Source organism: Ascidia mentula, chromosome 2 (assembly GCF_947561715.1).
Source record: "Ascidia mentula chromosome 2, kaAscMent1.1, whole genome shotgun sequence".
NCBI lineage: Eukaryota > Metazoa > Chordata > Ascidiacea > Phlebobranchia > Ascidiidae > Ascidia > Ascidia mentula.
The window spans coordinates 5,764,248-5,781,820 of record NC_138567.1 but is presented as its reverse complement, the minus strand read 5'-3'; the positions used below and the strand labels follow the sequence as shown (position 1 = coordinate 5,781,820).

The following is a 17,573-nucleotide window of genomic DNA, read 5'->3' as shown; positions in this document are numbered from 1 at the left end:
TCATTTTTCGTCAGTTCAGGGACGAAACGTCGTTTTTCAGTGGCCACGTTGTAATGACAAGCGGTTTACTTGCGTGAAATTCAATTAATTTAGTTGTTAAACTTTCCATAGCATTACACAATTGGGCAAGCCAGAAAGCCACCGTTTATGTGACGATTGGCGAGAACACCGGCGTTCGTATTTTGCGATTCTCGCCCACAATAGTTTATGCTTAGTTTATACCTGAAAATCGGGGAATTCCCTAAAACATTTGGACCCCCCCCTTTAAAAATTCCTGGATACGCCCCTGATTAGATATTATCCATATCTGTAAGATTTGTTTATTATTGGCAGTGATAACTATACTGTACAACATTAGGTGCAGAGGTGTAACTTTGTTTCCCCTTGTTTATTTATCTGTGATCTTTTTGCACTGAGCACTACAAAGCATCTTAATGAAGTCAGAGAAAATGGAAGTATCAGTGCCCGCTGCCAGCAAGTTTGTTGGTCATGTTCCCATGGACGTAGAAGTTGCAGGAGTACCAGCCACTTCAGATGAAGCTACTTCCTTTTCAGCGTATCGCAATGTGACTCGTGATATTCATAGTCAAGAAGCGAAGAAATTTATCTCGGAACCTCCTCCTTCTGAAGATGAAATTATATTTGGACAATTGATTGTATTAGGGTAATAATATAAATGTTTGTTTCTGCATCATGTTGTCTGTAGAATATAGAAATGTGCTCAAGTGCCGATAAAATGTTTAATTATTTTGTGATAAAGTAGAAATGTTTTTTAAAAAAATAAACTTATTTGGCAGTATTTAAAGGTTCAAGCAGTGCTTCTCATTTCTTGTACTATAACGTGAATTAAATATTAATTAACAAAATAGAATCGTCACAAATTAATGTTTTTGGCATGATTTTATGTAGAACGAATGGTTACCTTCCTGGTGGTGATAAGGGTCGGAGAAGAAGTTGTTTTACCCTTCGCAGAAGAAAGAAACCAAATGGGGTTAAACCCTCTGACCAACACCAAGTTTTACCAAAAGCTTCGCATTCAGAGGTGTGCTTTGTTTAACGAACTGTGTGTGCGAGTACCTGTTTCGGTTGTAAAAAAACATAACAACGTTTGGTCATGACAATGTTGATATGTTTTGTTTTGCCTAATTTGACTGCATTTGTGAAACCAAACATAATCTATCACTTGGTCATTTTGTAATTTCTTGCGTCAAACATCAGATGCTTGTCTGGCTGTGCAGTGAACAGAGTGATATGTGTCACCATTTCTCATTATTTAAAGTAGCTTGTTCATGATTTGATGAAATTACTAATACCAGTGGACGTATGTTAGCTGGTGATTCACATACAGTATTAATAACCTTAAAAATAAGCTTTAAAATGACATTCGTCATCAACTACAAAAATGTTACAATGTTTTATAGTTTTAAATGTTTCGTATAAAACATTTTTGTACATATACTACTATTCCATAGGCTTTCAACCGAAGAGACCACCACAGTGTTTCCTATACTTTACCTAGAAGCGTTGTTGTTGTACCCTATGTTGAAGATCCTGACACAGATATGTTTCAGGTAGGACCATTTAATAAATTTGTGATATTGTTAGTAGCCGCCAGCACAATCAAGCAACAAAAACTCCCTTTTTCTGTATATTCTGCCAGCATGAATATTCTTGTTGACTTTTGTGTGCTTTACATTGAATCAGATATTCAAATCTTGGTTTAAATTACTGTATAGCTGGTAAAGCTGTGTGAACCACTGAAAAATGTGTAGGCAGATGTTTCCCTGTCCATGTATGTTTGCCCAAGTCAACAGTTGGAGGGTAGAGCTAACTTGTTATCAGTCACATGACATTCAGACATGGTTGTTATGATAGTGGTGCCATGCCATAGAGGTAAACATGCCTGCTAAACAGAATACTTTTCATTGGTCTTCACATCTGGGACTTTGAACATAGCCAACAGCAACAAAATTGATTCACATGTGATTGTATGCTGTTAGATTCATCAGATTGCCGGTTTCCTTCTGATCTTGTTACAATTGAATGGCTTTAGGGCATCATTTGTTCACGCTTCAACTGCATTTTTATTTTTACACTTGTGCCTGTCCGAATGGTCAACAGTTAGAGTAAGTGTGTGATACCCCAGTGTTCACAAAATACTTGTTTTTGAATTTAGAGTTACATGTACTTCATTAAAGTAACTCCAACTACTTATACTATATCCATTGTTTGTATGTTTTGTATACAGTTGCAAAACAAATTACAATTTGACAAATGAGAAGCAACTTATTATGAAGAAAATTTCCGATGTGTCTGAGCTAACCTAGTAACGACCAATACGTATACTCACGTTTACAGACATTAATTTCCCCAAGTTTTACCCTTCAAGTGGGCCGTGCTATGAAACGTGGAAATTTGCCACGCCGACCCCACACATTTATATATTTATGACTCACTCCAACTGGCCGAGGTTAGGACTTTGCATATCACGTATGTGGAGCGGGGTTGAAAAGTTGTATAACACACAGTGCACAATGAGAGTCCTTTCCCACTAACACTTTGTTGACATGGAGGAAAGCGCAGATTGTTAAGGTCCTCGCAACTAAAATTCACAGAACAAAGCTTCTTTTGGGTTTTACCGGCTGCAACCGATCCGCACTGCTATTGTTGGATCGAAATTCGATCCTCGCTGCTTGTAACCATGGCTCTCATTTGCCTGGAAGTCCATATCTGTACAAGCCCGGGCGCGTACGTGCTTGCTTCTTTCGTTTACATAACAGTGACTGAACAGTCGAACTTCACGCGACCGAAGCTTTGAAAACAATGGGTTTCAGTGTTTATTACATCATGTACTAAAGCTTTGTTCTTGTTTGTGGTGAACAACGCAACTTTGCTATTTGTAAGACAGGAAAACCAATTAATTTGGAGCACACTTTAGTGCGGCCTCCTAATGTTGACTTACTACGACTCAACAAGAAGCGTCCTTATTTGATCTTACTATACAGGAAAATATTGGCAGCTTAATTTGCATACAAGCCAAGCGCGTTTCCATAACTGGAAGATAGCTTGTCGATACTTGTAATTTCGTGTCATTCCGTCCAAAATTGTAAAGCAGTGTTGGCGTCGCAACTTCTTTCACACCACTGCACGTGACTTGCGTCATCGGATGGGTTATTATTAGTCAACAGGTTTTGTCAGAACCCCGTTCTTCCGTTCTGCCATGCTCTGCCAACTTTTGTCCCTTAATTGTATGCGCAAAAGATCCATAATAATCAATGAGAGCTGCAGACAGGTATACACACTGTTTTGACCTGTAAGGTCTCATGCAGCTGGCGACAAACCTGATAATATTGTGTGGACCATATTATACCACAGTAAAGCTTCATGTGAAACTGTTCCGCCGAATATAAGTTTTACAGCCATGTAAGTGGTTGGCAACAACATAACGTAAGCTGTGGCTTATCACGTTTTACCCCATGTCCCGCAGCTTGAAACAGCTGTGCAGCGCACTTGCTATAAAACGAGTGCATTAAACAACCTGCAAAGCAAACATTGACAGCCAGGTTGTGCGCGGAAGGTGCAAAAGAGAGTTTGTGGCGCGGAAAGTAATTTGAGTGCCCTACACGAGACAAGTACATCTCACTACCACCAACTTAACATCTTTAAATTCTTCGTGGAGATTCGGGCTTAAGGCTTCTGTCACTTTCCCTTCATAGTGGCTGCATTGTGTGTGGTTTCGAGTGGCTGGCGCATTCATGCGAGAAGTTAGCCTGCCCGTCGTCGATCGACTGATTACGTCAATGGTGAAATGACGTCGGCCGGTTGCGGGCTTTTCTCCAGAAGTCGTCACGTCGACTTGCGGTGCGCTACGTACTTTCCAGATAGATGAATGATCAAAATCTTTTTGTTTAATGTCTGGGTTTTTTTCAGGACAATCGTCAGTTTGTTGCAGTTTGTCGCAGTTGGTTCACGAATGTCTTTCAAAGCCGCACCTCTTCAATCGTGCAGTGTGCTACACAAATACTCGTAAACAATCGTGACCTCGTAAAGAGGTCGCCGTGAAGTCGCGTTTTCGAAATTACCCCCACGTTAAAGTCGCGACGCTCGCGACGCTGCTTGCAATCCAAGCATTGCACAAAATCAAAATATTCTGAACACGGACGAGTCGTATGGAAAATATCGACCGACTTGGTTCGCTTGATCGAAGCTTCCCACCCATGGGAATGTTGTATTGATCAAACGCTCCAAGTCGCTTCAAGTTAATTGCACTTCCATGCCCCTGAGCTGACATCGAAAATCCGATAACACCGCTAATGGCCAGCGCTCGTTGAAGTGGGTATGTTTGTGAACGTTTGCAATCCGATTTTGGCGGCATAAAGTTTGCAGATATGCACTTATGAGAACACTATGGCCGGGGTATGATAGCCAAGTTTGCATGTGGAGATTACCCTGGATTGATAGCTGTTTGGGTGAGATGTAAACTTAATATTCATATTGAGTTATTCTTCTTACACTCGTAATTGCAAGATTTGTAAAATAATTTTCTTGTTTGGTCGCCTACACACTTCTTCTATAACAATTCAAATAGACCTGCTGAAGTTCTGCGTCTGGTGGACGTTTCATTTCCTACTGTGGTGGGGATTTTTCAACCTTGCGGCGACTTCCTGAGCCAACTGTATGAAGAGGTCGACGTACATAATATATACGAAAACCATTGGCCAAGCCCATACCACAATACAACTGATATAATCTTTGTCGATCATGAGTATAGAGCGCTCACATTTGCTCCTCCAAACCATCTGCTCTGGGTCGTACAATACGGGAGAGAAGGCATGTCTAATGAATCATTAATTGTACGTTGTTGCCCTCTCTTTGGCCTGGCGCAGAAAGGCGACATAAAACCGGCACTGACCACTTAAGACGGCCGGCGGCGGCCAAGTGCAATTACAACGATGTTCGGTGGAGTGGATCGCTTTTCGGTCATTTAATCGTTTCTTCGGACAAACAACAGTTTGGAAAAGTTTTGTTTTCACCGCGGGTTTAAGCGCTCCAACGTTTGCATTTATGCGATTATGGGAAACAAGCGAACATTCGGATCGCCGCCAATTGACCGTATTTGCCTTTGGGGTGTTGCGACAACCCTACAACAATATTTGTCTGCTCTGGTTTTCCATAGGAAGGTACGTGTGCAACCACGAGTTGTCTAAACGATGAACTCCAATTGCAAGCATGTGCTTAGAAAATGCGTGCCGGATTGCCTAAGCCACGAACTTTGCTTGTGTGGAATTGTTGTTGTCGTTCGTGCGAGATTCTGGTTTCGTCGGCGCATGATTATCAGGAGTTTCCTTCTTCACATTCACAATGCAGAGAAAGGTTTCGATTGACTTGCACAAGTTCACGCGATTGGTTGCAAAAATTCCACACTTGACTGCACTTATAAGCGCAAGCCCAAGCATGTTGCCAAATGCACACAATTCGTTGCTGAGGCAAAAACCATCACATTTATTTTCGAAAGTTTGGCTCAAACTTGTTGTTGATTCAAAGTCCAAGCGTTGAAATTTTCCCGGGAATCGTTTGTTATCTAATACATATTTGCGAACCCGCACAGCGTTTCGCCATAAGTGGATTGCTCCTCTCGTTGCAAAAAGCACATTACATCACTCGTCGCGTTAAGGTTAGCACATAACTCGGCGTTGTTATGCGGCGAGTGTGTGGCGCGAATTCTCTACCGTCTTTGTCATTGATAAAAGCTTGAGCGGCCGCCAGTATTGCCTCGTTTGAGACTTGCCCAGACCTGCCCTGTGCCGCTGTCTGTTGCCGGCAACGCGCCTTTTACTCACTCGCCTGCGTAAGATCCCGTCTTGGCCACCAAACAGCTGGTCTATGAGGCTCCCTCGGGTATCGGCCTGGTTGCCGATATGGCTGTTTGCAGAATGTTGTTTTATTGCCGGTGTAAAGCCTTGGTTGAATTTTTTTTGTAAGTTTACAAATTCACGTCCACTTTGGTCAGAACATTTTTGTACAATAAGTGGGTTTATATTGGCCTTTGTGGTAGATGCTTTTTGTGATTTTGCAAAGCATGATGTTACTTATAGCCATGGCTACCACAAGCCAATAATTTACTGCTTCAAGTAAACAAAACCAGGGAATACCACATAATGCTTCGTAATAAAATCAGAGGTAACAGCTTTCCTACCCAACATAGCCTGATTCTAGTAAATCACCCAATCATAAGTTTGTTTCCCAGATCACAAAGTTTATTGCAGTGCAAACAAGTTGCAGCCAGGTCGTGTATAATTTTCTCATTAGATTTAAAGGTGGGCTCTCTTTTCCAAGCCTTCGGTTGCTCCAATGTTTATATTTGGGCGTGGAAAGTAGATAGGCTTGACAAGTGGTGTTTGAACACAGCGCCTTTGTTTCAATATTTGTTGGAGTTAATTTTGTTTTTTCTACTTACTAGCTCAACCAAGGTGCTGGAATGTCTTTTGTAATCCTGTTCGTTTGTTAGCTTAGTTATTCGGCTGTGTAACTGGTGGAAAGATATTACTATGTGCTTCAATTTCTTTAATATGTCATGTCAGTCTCTAACTTCTACAACATTTCTCTGTCCAAAACAGTGCACCAGCAACTGCTGAAATATCTATGTGCTTGTACACCTTATTTTATAACTATATATTCTATGTAAGTGAACATCTGTTCCATATATACTAGTACTCTATGCCTTCAAATAAAAAACATATCAAGTTTGTTATGGAGGTATAACCTTGCTGACACAATTTCAATCAAACAGCATGAAGTTTATATTTTTGCATTGTTAACTTTCAGATCGGAAGGTCGACCGAGGAACCCATTGATTTTGTTGTCATGGACATACTACCAGGCATGTCATTACCAACCAATTCAAATGACCAACAACCCCAGCAAAGCACAATATCCCGGTAAGCTTCATGGTTTGGACTAGGCCTTTCAGGTGATCTGAAGCAATGCATAAGCTTGAACACGAAAGGTTGCGGTTTGTTTCCTTACAATGCAATTCCACTTCATGGTTCACTGAAATAAAAGAATATGGGTTTCTTGGTGAGAACACTGGAACTGTGCCCTTCAATTTGTAATACCATTTCTTTCCTTTATATCCTTTGTACAAAACTGTGGTTTACGTCAAAGTCAAAGTGTTTGTTTTTTTCTATTTTGCTGTCACTTGCACTTCCCACCGTTTTGAATACCACATTGTGTATTTGTACTTTTAGGTTTGCTTGCCGAATAGTGTGTGACAGAAAACCACCATACAAAGCACGGATATATGCTGCCGGATTCGATACCTCAATGAACATTATATTGGGAGTAAGTTGCACTCTGCTTTAAAAACAACCCCACAAAAACTATTCATTCAGAAATGCTTTGTGCAAAAAAAAGCAATTCAGCAGTGCCTACTTTTTTTGTCTAACTCTATATAATAGTCTTTCAGTACATAAATATTACCTATTCTTTTGTGATTCAGCAGCTCATTACCTAGAACAAAATTTAACTTTGTCATACCTTTCAGGAAAAAGCTCCAAAGTGGATGGTCGAAAAAGGGGGCAATAAGATCATGGACGGTCTCACAACGAACGGGGTATTGATTATGCAACCAAAAAATGGATTCAGCCAACAATCAGAACCAACACAGTGGAAAGAGGCGTCCGTTTGTGGAGATATTTACCGACTGAGGGAATCCAGATCAGCTCAAACCCCTGGTGCAAAGGTATGTGTCCAGTTTTCGAACGATGGCAATTGCCAAGTGGCTCTGTGGTGAACGATTTTGGAAGAGCCCGTTTTTGTCTTTTAAGTGGTGTTCAAGGGGCTTCATTGTTACGCAAAGTGCTGCACCTTCAACCATTGTTGTGTGTACATAAATTTGAATCAAAAAACTTTAAAAACAAACAAATCTGTGTTTCGGTGGGAACGTTATCACAACTTCATATGTTTTAATCCTGTTGTACTTATGCCACTGATGGCATCCAATCTTTAGTAAATGAAACTGAAGTTTTATGGACTAAACTTTACTCTATGTGCCCAAACATGTTTAGGCAAGCCAGCTATGTTTGACCCCCTTGCACTAAGCAACAGCGCCAACATTTGTTTAACTTGCAAGCTTAGACCTGTCCACCATCATGGCATAAGCTGACAACGCTCACATTTATCAGGAGACTTTTTATATTTGTATCAACAGCAGCTACTTTTTATAGAGCTGTAAAACAAACTACCTCTTTCGATCATCACTGGGGTTGTTTACATGTGTTTTGTGCTTAGCAACCTGGGCTACAGCTAGTGATTTACTACTGCACCTGCAAGCATCAAATTGAAAAAATCTTTTTGGTATACTGTATTATATTTATATGCAGATTGAGAATGATGAGAATGTATTGGTAAATGGAACACTTATTGATCTTTGTGGTGCCACGCTGCTGTGGAGATCCTCGAGTAATGCAGAATGCATGCCAGTAAGTGTAATTACTTATATTAGTGTGGAAATTAATCTTAGCATTTTTTGACCAGTTCTTTTGAGTTTCTTTTTTTATGTGTGTATTTTTGGCCCAAACTTTCATAAACCTAATTTACCCATGTTCACAATGTAGAGAACTCTAATAAATTAGTTGCAGTTATATTAAAAAATAATTTTTGTATTATTTTTGTATTATAGTTACATTTTTAAAACAACATTCACATTTTTCTTTCAGACCCCCCGACACATTGATCAGCTAATTCATAACATCAACCTGGGAAGACCGCAGTGTCCTGTGGGTCTCACAACCCTCGCCTTTCCACGAAGAAGTCGTGCGACTCGTGAAACTGAGAAGCAACCGTGGGTTTATGTGGAGTGTGGTCACGTACATGGAAGAATAAGTTGGGGATATCAGGGTGAAGAGGAAAGGATGTGTCCGTTGTGTAGATCGGTAAGTGGTGTCAAATTGCAATCGCTTGATTAAGTGTGTACCTGTAAGGCATCATTCAAATCCCCAAAAAACATATCACTTGACCTTTGGTAAAATATGACTAATCTTTTGGAGTTCAAATTGTAATAAAAGCATTTTTTCACCAAACAGATCTTATGATGCAACTTTAGTGCTAATTTCTAAACTCAGCAGAAAGAGTAATGGCACATTTCCTTGGTGTTGTTTATGTTCTTGTCTCATAGCAGTGAGTAAAGGAACTTTAAAACAGCATCAGCCCGAAATAAACAACAATATCCTGTGTTCATTGGCCCTTATGTCACATTGCATACGACAACATCCTCATTCTTTTGGCAGGTCGGCAAGTATGTTCCTTTGTGGATAGGAAATGAACCAGCTTTTTACATTGACACAGGATCACCCACTCACTGTTTCGTACCTTGTGGTCACGTTTGTTCAAATCAAACTGCCAAGTAGGTTTTTTTTGCATTGACAAAACATATGCATAGCCAGCTATCATGTATATGTGCCCTCAGACCTACTCGAAGTTATGCATATACTTTTGGGCCCACTCAATCTTATGTATGCATATAGATACATTACAACATACGCTCTTGCAATTCCACCAACAATTGTTAAGTGTACCACGGCTCCATGAATATGACGGTGTGTCACTTTGGTTGTAACTTGACATAAGCATAGCCTGATGCTATTTGTGCTTTTAGTCATGTTTTGTAACTGCAAGTTATTGAATTTGTCTTGTTTATCTCATTAAAAATTCCAACAGAAAGGCTTTTAAAAAATTAAGGTTTATTTGAATAAAAATCAAATATTGCATACGTTTTTTTTGCACTACCAAAAAGCATTGTTTTTTTAAATGTACAACATCCTTTTCCAATTAAAACTTTGATATGTGTCACCAGGTACTGGTCTCAAACCGCACTCCCCCATGGAACGCAAGCCTACAACGCCGCCTGTCCTTTCTGCGCCACGCCGCTAGAGGGCGACCAAGGGTTTAAGAAACTTATATGGCAACAACCTGTAGACTGACGTAACAGGTCCAAGTCATTGAAACCCTTCGCTCAGCAACCCTGAGACCCCAAGCGACCGATCCGAATGTCGCACGTATTCCGGCCATTGTAGCACGTTGAAGCTGAGAGTACAGGACACGGTCGAATGTTTGGACTTCTGATACAGTCGTCATCGTTGTTGTTGGGCAGCCAGAGATCAAAAACACTCTCTCCTTCTCTTTTGCATCGCCATGATATCCAACTACTAAACGCTTTACTTTTTTACATCTGTTGCATGCGTTTTCTTTTCCATTCTCACACACACACACATATTCTCGCCTTTGAACTGTCGGAATAATTAGTTTTGCGGAAGGTTGTGAATTTACCCAGAGTTCCAATCCGTGTCTGGCAATCACATAGTATTCTCGTATTGTGGTTTTGCCAGGGCTAGAAAAATCCGAACTTATTTTAACGTGACTTCGGTTTTCACTGTTTTGTTTTGCAAATTTTTTTACTTTTTTCTGTGACTCATTTAACCTAAACTGCGTATCACGTGCGTAGGAACTTCCTGGTCTCTTTATCGTTGGGATCAAAAATTGCTTAGAAGTCGCAATACAATGCAGCTACAAATTTTCCTCAACAAAATGAATAGAGCTGTAATAGGCCTTTCACAGGCCCTAAAAAAAAGAAATTCTGAACACACTTGCGTTCCATACTAGTACTCTACTGTCTATCTGCGCCCTAAAACTGTGTGTGTGTGTCCCCTTCTCCTGTGTTGACCCCTCAAAATACGTTTTGATGGTACATTTCCGTTGTCCCTGTGTGGCGACATATACCCTTCTATAATATGCAAACAAGGTTTGCCCTTCTTGTATCCTTTTGTTCTTTTCTTGTCTATACCTGCTGTATTTTATATGCCACGTCATTCGATCTGCTGCAGAGCTCACCAGGTTGTGTTTTGCGAAGAGCTCTGAATAGCGCTTAAGACCCGCATGTGAAAGCAGCTACGTTAGGCTTTTCTAGTGTACCATCTTTGGTTCTTTGACATTAGGGACTCGCGATACATCCTTCGATATTTACAACAAATGAATTGAAATATCTGTAACCTCCAGAAATGAAGTAACATTATTGTTGCTTTGGTGTAATAACTGTAAGGGTCGTGACCGGTTCTGTGGTCCTCCGGCTGTTCAGCAAATTCGATTCTCGATTCTGTTACCATTTATACGCGTGTTTTTTTGTTGCAATATTTTGTATGGACGGAAATGCCCCAAAACCGAAACGCGTTCGTTTGCCCCAAAACCGCATCCTTGCACCCATTGTTCGTCGTCAAATCATCACACACGTCTTTTTTTTCTCAATTTTCGTGTTTCCATTGCCATGCTTTCTCTAACACACAGACATTGGCATAAAACCTTATGTCAGTAAAGAACGGCCGCCCTTTCGCCCGTACACATCACTGTGATGTACATGTGTTATACGCTCTCATCGAAACGTTTCGACGTCCTCGCCATACAAATACTTCCGTATCTTCATCAAATCCTTCGCCTGGTGTCTGTCTTTGCCTTGCTCCCGAAAATGCGTTTCTGTTTCAAATTCCGAGGCATTTCTTTTAACTTCCCGACGCAAGTGTAGCCCACGTTGCTGCGCCGTGTAGTTTTTTTAACATGATTTTTTTCCAGCTTATTATGTTGTTTTGTGCCTCTTTCTATTTCACGTTTAAAACGTTAGAAAACAGATCGGAAAAGAAACAGTTATGCAAGACCGGAGGACATTCGACCGTTTTTAATATTTTAATATCAAAAGCGAAAACCCGGTTTTAGAAAATCCCGCCCTAAACGTTTGAAACCAGACTTCATTGTAAACCCAAGCATGCGATTTTCGATTTTTGGCGGACGAAATTATATCAGGATCCATGTTGAAATCGCCTATGTATCTGCCTAAATTTCATCTTTGGTATGATCGCGATGGTTTCGGAGTTTGACTGTGTTTCAGTTCAAGTTGTCCAGTGCCTTATGAATTTTTGGAAAAAAAACATAGTTGATTTTAAATAACAACCCCTCTTGATTTGCGGACTTTCGGTTTCCGAAAAACACGAAACAGCATTTTCTCCAACAGCAAATGGATCGTAAGAGCATCGATCTTCTTTCTTCAATCTCTTCAAAAATGTTTATATTTGACAAAATCATTAAACCCTTTCAGTTTCGTGCCACCAAATCGATTTAGGCAAGAATAAGTGACAGTAATTGTCGCACATATTTTGGGAAGGAACCCCAAGGCATATGCAGCACTTTTTGCCGATACAAAAAAAATTATATTTCGTGCAGAAACATCTAATATGAGTTAGTATTGTTAAAACCGTGAGTTTTGGGAGCTGCTGTCGTCTCATTCTACTAATTGTTTGCCAAAATATAATTGGTGGTAAGTTACGTGGGACATTTATATTTCATAACATCTATTATTCTTGTCGAGATCAAATGAATGTGTCAATAGGCTACACACAACCAGGTGTTATCTGCATATTTAACACTAGTATTTTTACGCAACTAAACACGAGTGGACTAAAAACCATAACATTTTAATGGTGCAAAACATTCTGACACCAGAGTGAAACATATGTCAGCAAGAATAACTTTTTTCCTTGTTTAAAGTAGGATACAAGATATTTATTTTCTTTTTATTACAAAGTGTTGTGCCGTTCGGTATTCTACAACGGATTTATGTAGTGAAACATGCAAGTGCAATTTTGTTCTAATTACAGCAAATAACATTCACACGCGATCCCTATCTGAGGAAGTTGCATTTTATGAAAATATGAAAACCACATTAGATAATCAAGAGATTTCACTGTACACTACATTCTCTCTACAAACAAAACTATAGAAAAATAGGCTTTCAACTAATTACATACAAAACACGGTACTTCACTGTACTTGTACCGCGCGAAGCAAACGAACTAACAACTTTCGCGTCGCTCAGCACACTGTAAGGCAAGCGTAACATTTCACAGTGAAACAGTCACATCCAAACTGTTTTGTTTTCAAGTTTCAGCATCAAAACTATCCTAGGACGGATTCGGACTTCGCATTTCGATCGGCGAGACGGAATATCGGCACCAGTGGCCACTTCCCTTACACCTTTTCATACATGCACTCACGTAGACCTTTTTAATGGAGTCAAGCTTTAAGTGTTGGTAAAGGGTGAATTTACGTTGGTGGAGGTCCGTCAGTCCAAGCGAGCGTCGGGTTAAGTCGGTAGTGGTAGTTGTTCTGTCGGAGACAGACATACTTCTCATCCAAGCATGTAAGCGGTAAAAGCAGTAGGAAGAGAATGGCGACGAGGATGATTCCGTACAACGGTAGCGCAGCTTTAAACGCCCTGCTCAGGTAACCCGGCTTGGGTTTCACTTCGCCGTGATCGACGTCACTGTCCACTACGTCAAATGGGTAATCCCCAGTCCCTCGTTCTTCCACTCTGTCAGCCGCCCAGTTGATTGCTTCACACAAGGCCTGGTAGTCAGTCTCGTATTCGACGTAACCGGATTCACCGTCGCTGTCCGACTGCCGATACTCGTCCGCCGTTTTACTGCGCATGCGCGAGTTTTTAAATGTCACGTCCGATAAAGTATTTTCAGTTTCGGTGACGTAGGAAGTGTCCGTTACGGCCGTGACGTCGCTAATTAGCGTGGTCGTCACGGCGACGTGTGTGTGATTGGTCGTGGTCGTTCCGGTTGAGGTATGTGATTGGTCGGTTGTGGAGATGACGTGGTTAACTTGATTTTTTGTCATCTCGCTTGAGCTGTGTAACAAAGCGACACGTTAGTTTATGAAGGTAAAACAACATAACATCTTCTACGCCGAAACGTAATGTTAAACATGCGTACATATTAAAGATATTAAAGAATTCGAGACCAAAACCGTTTTAGTATGATGACCCCGAGACGACCTTCAAAAGAAAGTAAGAGAAAAGATGACGTCATAACATACAGACACCCATGCATTCAAACACAGGACGCACAGATCCATGTTAACTCGTCATGCAAGCGAATCATGCACCAGTTGATATTAAGTTTTAGTTATGAAACGACAATACTGTTTCGTTGAAGTATTAACGGGAGAAAGTGGTTTTTAATGTGTTTGAATTTAGGCGGCGACACGAGCGCCAGATTTTCGGACTGATAAACTGATCCGCTAGGGGGCAGCATGAATCTTCTCGGGAATTTATAGTGTATTGGTGTTCGGATTCTCGTGTGGAATTGCGGTGGAACGTCGGTGTAATAAAAATAGTTTATTTATCGTTTTGCTTGGAATTGGTTTACTAGAAAAAGTTCTCCAGATAGTTCTATCACGTTATTTATCTTTGTAAGTTGCGTTTAGTTGTGTGTGGAATAATCCTAATATTAATGTATGAAAGTTCAATAACTTATTGCCCTTATCTAAAACATTTCAATGAGTTTAATTTAGGGTGGAAGTACTGCCGGATACGACTTTTTGTTTTCCCGTTTTTTGGCGGCTTTCGCTTGTGGGAACCCTATTATTTGTTTGCTGGTTCTGCTGCTATATGTTAAATTAAGAAAATAGCTTCCTTTCCAAAAAGTCCTCCCTTTTCAAGAAGTCCAGGCAGCAGGCGGCACACAGGCAAAGCGAGACATGTACGTAACACAACAATGCAACAGGCAAAAAACAAGAAAGTCATGGGTTTCCACCGTTTGGTCGACTAACCTGTACTTCGTTTTTGACGTTTCCACCTGGAGAAATCGAGAGAAGGCGCGAGAAAAAGGCACAATCGCAACGAGAGAGGGAAGAAGAAAGGAAGAAAAAATAAAATATTCGGTTAGTGAGTGAATCCAACAGTATCAAAAAGCTATAATAGTTTATCTCTTATTATAAGTCTGGTGGTACAAATTCACATAAATCAACTATAAATTTTTCACTGCACAATGCTTTACCTTCCTACGAAGCTTCTTCAGTTTCATGGAAGTTGTCGAATGGAGAGAAACCTCGCTGGCGACTGAGTCAGTTTCTGAGTTTGAACCAACACTCCCTCTCTACAAATTGAAACAGCAACAAACTGTTAACCACTGTTTCCCTATCTACTATCTACTTCAGTTGTACCAGGCCATATAAGAGCGTGGCAGTCCGACTGTAATACAACTTGGTTTCATTCACTCCAAGCCAGAGATTTTCAATGAGAATGTAACTGAATACGCGCTTTTATTCCCCCCGGGCGCTATTGGCGGTAAGGCGACAAATTTAAACCATTCTATGACTCATTTGACCTCCCCGGATTATAAATTGCCGTTCGCAATTGACTTGTTGACAATTTGGGCATCGGCATTAATTGCAAAAACTGTTGCAAATATTGGATATAAACAATTCATCACCATTCTCCGCCTCTCCTCCTTAAGCGCCCCTTCAGCCACTCGTACGTCATCACCGATGCGATCCAGCAGCGCCTTCAAGCGGTCAGTGAGGTCGTGTAATCTATCGGATGTCTCAGTGGCGCCTTCTACCGGAGGTGCCTGCTGACTGCGGAATCTAACGTCAGCGTATAGCAGTTGGTTTGAGATGTCTTGCAGAGTAGCAATCTGTTATAAATCAAAATCAAATATTATAAAAAAAAAAATATTTCTGCTCTCTGCCATCCGGCGAGACCTAACGTAGGTTCAACTAAATCTAAATTCATTTAATACCAGAAGCACAGTACAATTTCTGCATGGTAAAACTTTGCAGGAAGAAGTAGTTTCTACCTTTGCGCGTTCTTCCAATGTGTCGACGCGCAGTTGAATGAGCGCCTTGTGCGCCTTACGCAGAGTCTGGAGCGGTATGGGAAGAAGTGAATCCTTGGATCGACACACGGTTGCAAGATCCTGCCTCCTCTTCTCTTGCTCCTCGATCCAGATTTTCAACTTCTTTGTAGCAAATCTCAGCTCCTAAAAGAAGGTCCATAGTTTGTAAAGTTATAAGAAAAAAGACTGAAACTGTGAAATAACCACAACGTTTGCAGAAGCCAATGAGGTCTTACTCGCAAAAGCTGTTAATCAATAACTTAACAGTCATGGACTTAATAAATGTTTCCTTGTTATTTAAAGAATTCCTCTTACCTCGCTGCGAACAAACATCTTCTGCAGTTCTTCCTTTCGTTTCAGTGCATTTGCGTTGACAGCTTCCCATTCCACGTTCATTCTCCGCGATTTGCTCCTGGTTTTTTCGCTCGCCAACTCTTCGTCGGCGTCTACGTTGGTGATTCGCGCCGCAACCAAATTAATGGAAAGCACGATCGGTTTTCGCGCTTCGATTTCCTTTTGCAAGGCCTGGGGCAAAATTATATGTGGATATGTAGTTGGATTTTTATAAAATGAGTATTATTGAAATGTCTCATTATCCTTTTTCATAACAAGTGCATGTTGGTTGATAAATTATACACCGATTGTTTGAACGCTGTCCATAGGATGATACCGCCAAAGGCAACTATACCACTTACCTTCAGCTCCTTGACTTTGCTTTCGATTTGCGAAACACTTTCACTGGTGGGGACGCTCTTTTCAAATGACACCTTTGTGGCGCCTAACCACTTAAGAACGGCGTCCAAATCGTGATTAAGACGTTCCCTTTGTTTTACTTTCTGTTCCGTTTTGTCCAGGTCTTGACGTCGTCGTTTCGCTGGAGCCGAGTCGACTTTGTGAATATTGAATAATGTTAAGAATATATTTTTTTAAGAACTGGGAATGAATTTTAGCTTGTAGATTCAATAGGATGCTTTAAACACAACTTGGTACTTTCAACCATAATTTTTGTTGTTAGAAAATGAAATAATATTCGTATCGTTTTACCGGCAGTCTCGTCCTCCTGGCGGGGTCGAGTAACAGCGGCCAAGTTGCTTTTGAGCGATTTCTGAAAATAGTCAACGTAATTAAATGTGCCCAGGTCATCGCACATTTACCACAGTAATAACCTACCGGTTCCTTGTACTTTATGGTTGAATCCGTACTGATGTTTAATTCTTCCGGGGTATCACCATCCAAGGAAGGTAGATCTGAAATGATATGGCGTAACAATCACTAAGCTTGTCCGGGTTGCTTTCAGAGAATGTTTATGCTACTAACCGGTTATAGAACCTTCTATTGACAAACTGTCATCGTCAAGTTTTGCATCGATTTCAGATTGACTGATATCGTAATGATCCCATTCTAATGACCCGATGCTGTGAGGAGATGTTCTGTACAATAAAATATTGTTTATTCGCTACTGCTTCACAGAAACACCGGTGAATTGAATTAAATTGATTTTACGTCAGGAGAGAGTTGCTAATGCTTAAACCCCGGTAAAGGAAAAAAAACTACTCTTAATCACTTAATCACGTATCAAGTTACAACACAATCCAATACCTTCCATTCAGTTTGTCGTGTTTTTTCTTGTCCTCGTTGCATGGCCTCCCAGTAGGCGTAGCAAGTAAATCTCTGTCTGTGGTGTTCGAATCGGGAAAACTTACATCGGTCAGACAACTCGCAGTCCACCAGGTAAGGTTGGGTAGCTCGGTATCATCGAACAACGACGAGTTAGTTGGCAAGTCCGATTCGTTCTGTGAAAGCAAATCAATGTTAGTTAAACTTTAAAGAATCAAAATACAAATTTTC

The 17,573-nt window shown here is 40.6% G+C and overlaps 2 protein-coding genes across 9 annotated transcripts in view; one reads left to right on the top strand and one right to left on the bottom strand.

Moving 5' to 3' along the window:
• Window positions 1-289: 289 nt before the first annotated feature.
• On the top strand, window positions 290-11,626 carry LOC145888440 (E3 ubiquitin-protein ligase pellino homolog 2-like). Its single transcript, XM_082979186.1, has 10 exons — window positions 290-664; window positions 910-1,042; window positions 1,473-1,571; window positions 6,826-6,938; window positions 7,248-7,341; window positions 7,544-7,741; window positions 8,382-8,480; window positions 8,718-8,933; window positions 9,288-9,403; window positions 9,854-11,626. The coding sequence occupies exons 1-10, from the start codon at window positions 435-437 to the stop codon at window positions 9,978-9,980; spliced, it is 1,425 nt and encodes a 474-aa protein (XP_082835312.1). The 5' UTR covers window positions 290-434; the 3' UTR covers window positions 9,981-11,626.
• An 849-nt stretch (window positions 11,627-12,475) lies between these two features.
• LOC145889249 (nesprin-1-like) overlaps window positions 12,476-17,573 on the bottom strand; it is a 197,458-nt gene continuing 192,360 nt past the window's right edge. For 7 of the 8 annotated variants that reach the window (XM_082980162.1, XM_082980167.1, XM_082980168.1 and 4 more), the window contains 11 exons: window positions 17,325-17,518; window positions 17,043-17,155; window positions 16,896-16,972; window positions 16,770-16,830; window positions 16,421-16,614; window positions 16,041-16,250; window positions 15,687-15,869; window positions 15,321-15,524; window positions 14,886-14,984; window positions 14,659-14,684; window positions 12,476-13,735 (listed from right to left, as the gene is read on the bottom strand). In XM_082980162.1, the coding sequence (XP_082836288.1) occupies window positions 13,144-13,735; window positions 14,659-14,684; window positions 14,886-14,984; window positions 15,321-15,524; window positions 15,687-15,869; window positions 16,041-16,250; window positions 16,421-16,614; window positions 16,770-16,830; window positions 16,896-16,972; window positions 17,043-17,155; window positions 17,325-17,518 (1,953 nt within the window). In that variant the 3' untranslated portion in view covers window positions 12,476-13,143. The remainder of the gene's footprint in view (window positions 13,736-14,658; window positions 14,685-14,885; window positions 14,985-15,320; window positions 15,525-15,686; window positions 15,870-16,040; window positions 16,251-16,420; window positions 16,615-16,769; window positions 16,831-16,895; window positions 16,973-17,042; window positions 17,156-17,324; window positions 17,519-17,573) is intronic. The other variant, XM_082980169.1, reaches the window with a different exon arrangement.

Coding starts and splice junctions, on each gene's coding strand:
- LOC145888440 (XM_082979186.1), top strand. CDS start 435: ATGAAGTCAGAGAAAATGGAAGTATCAGTGCCCGCTGCCAGCAAGTTT. Junction 1,043..1,472: donor CAAAAGCTTCGCATTCAGAG/GTGTGCTTTGTT, acceptor ACTATTCCATAG/GCTTTCAACCGAAGAGACCA. Junction 6,939..7,247: donor CAGCAAAGCACAATATCCCG/GTAAGCTTCATG, acceptor TTGTACTTTTAG/GTTTGCTTGCCGAATAGTGT.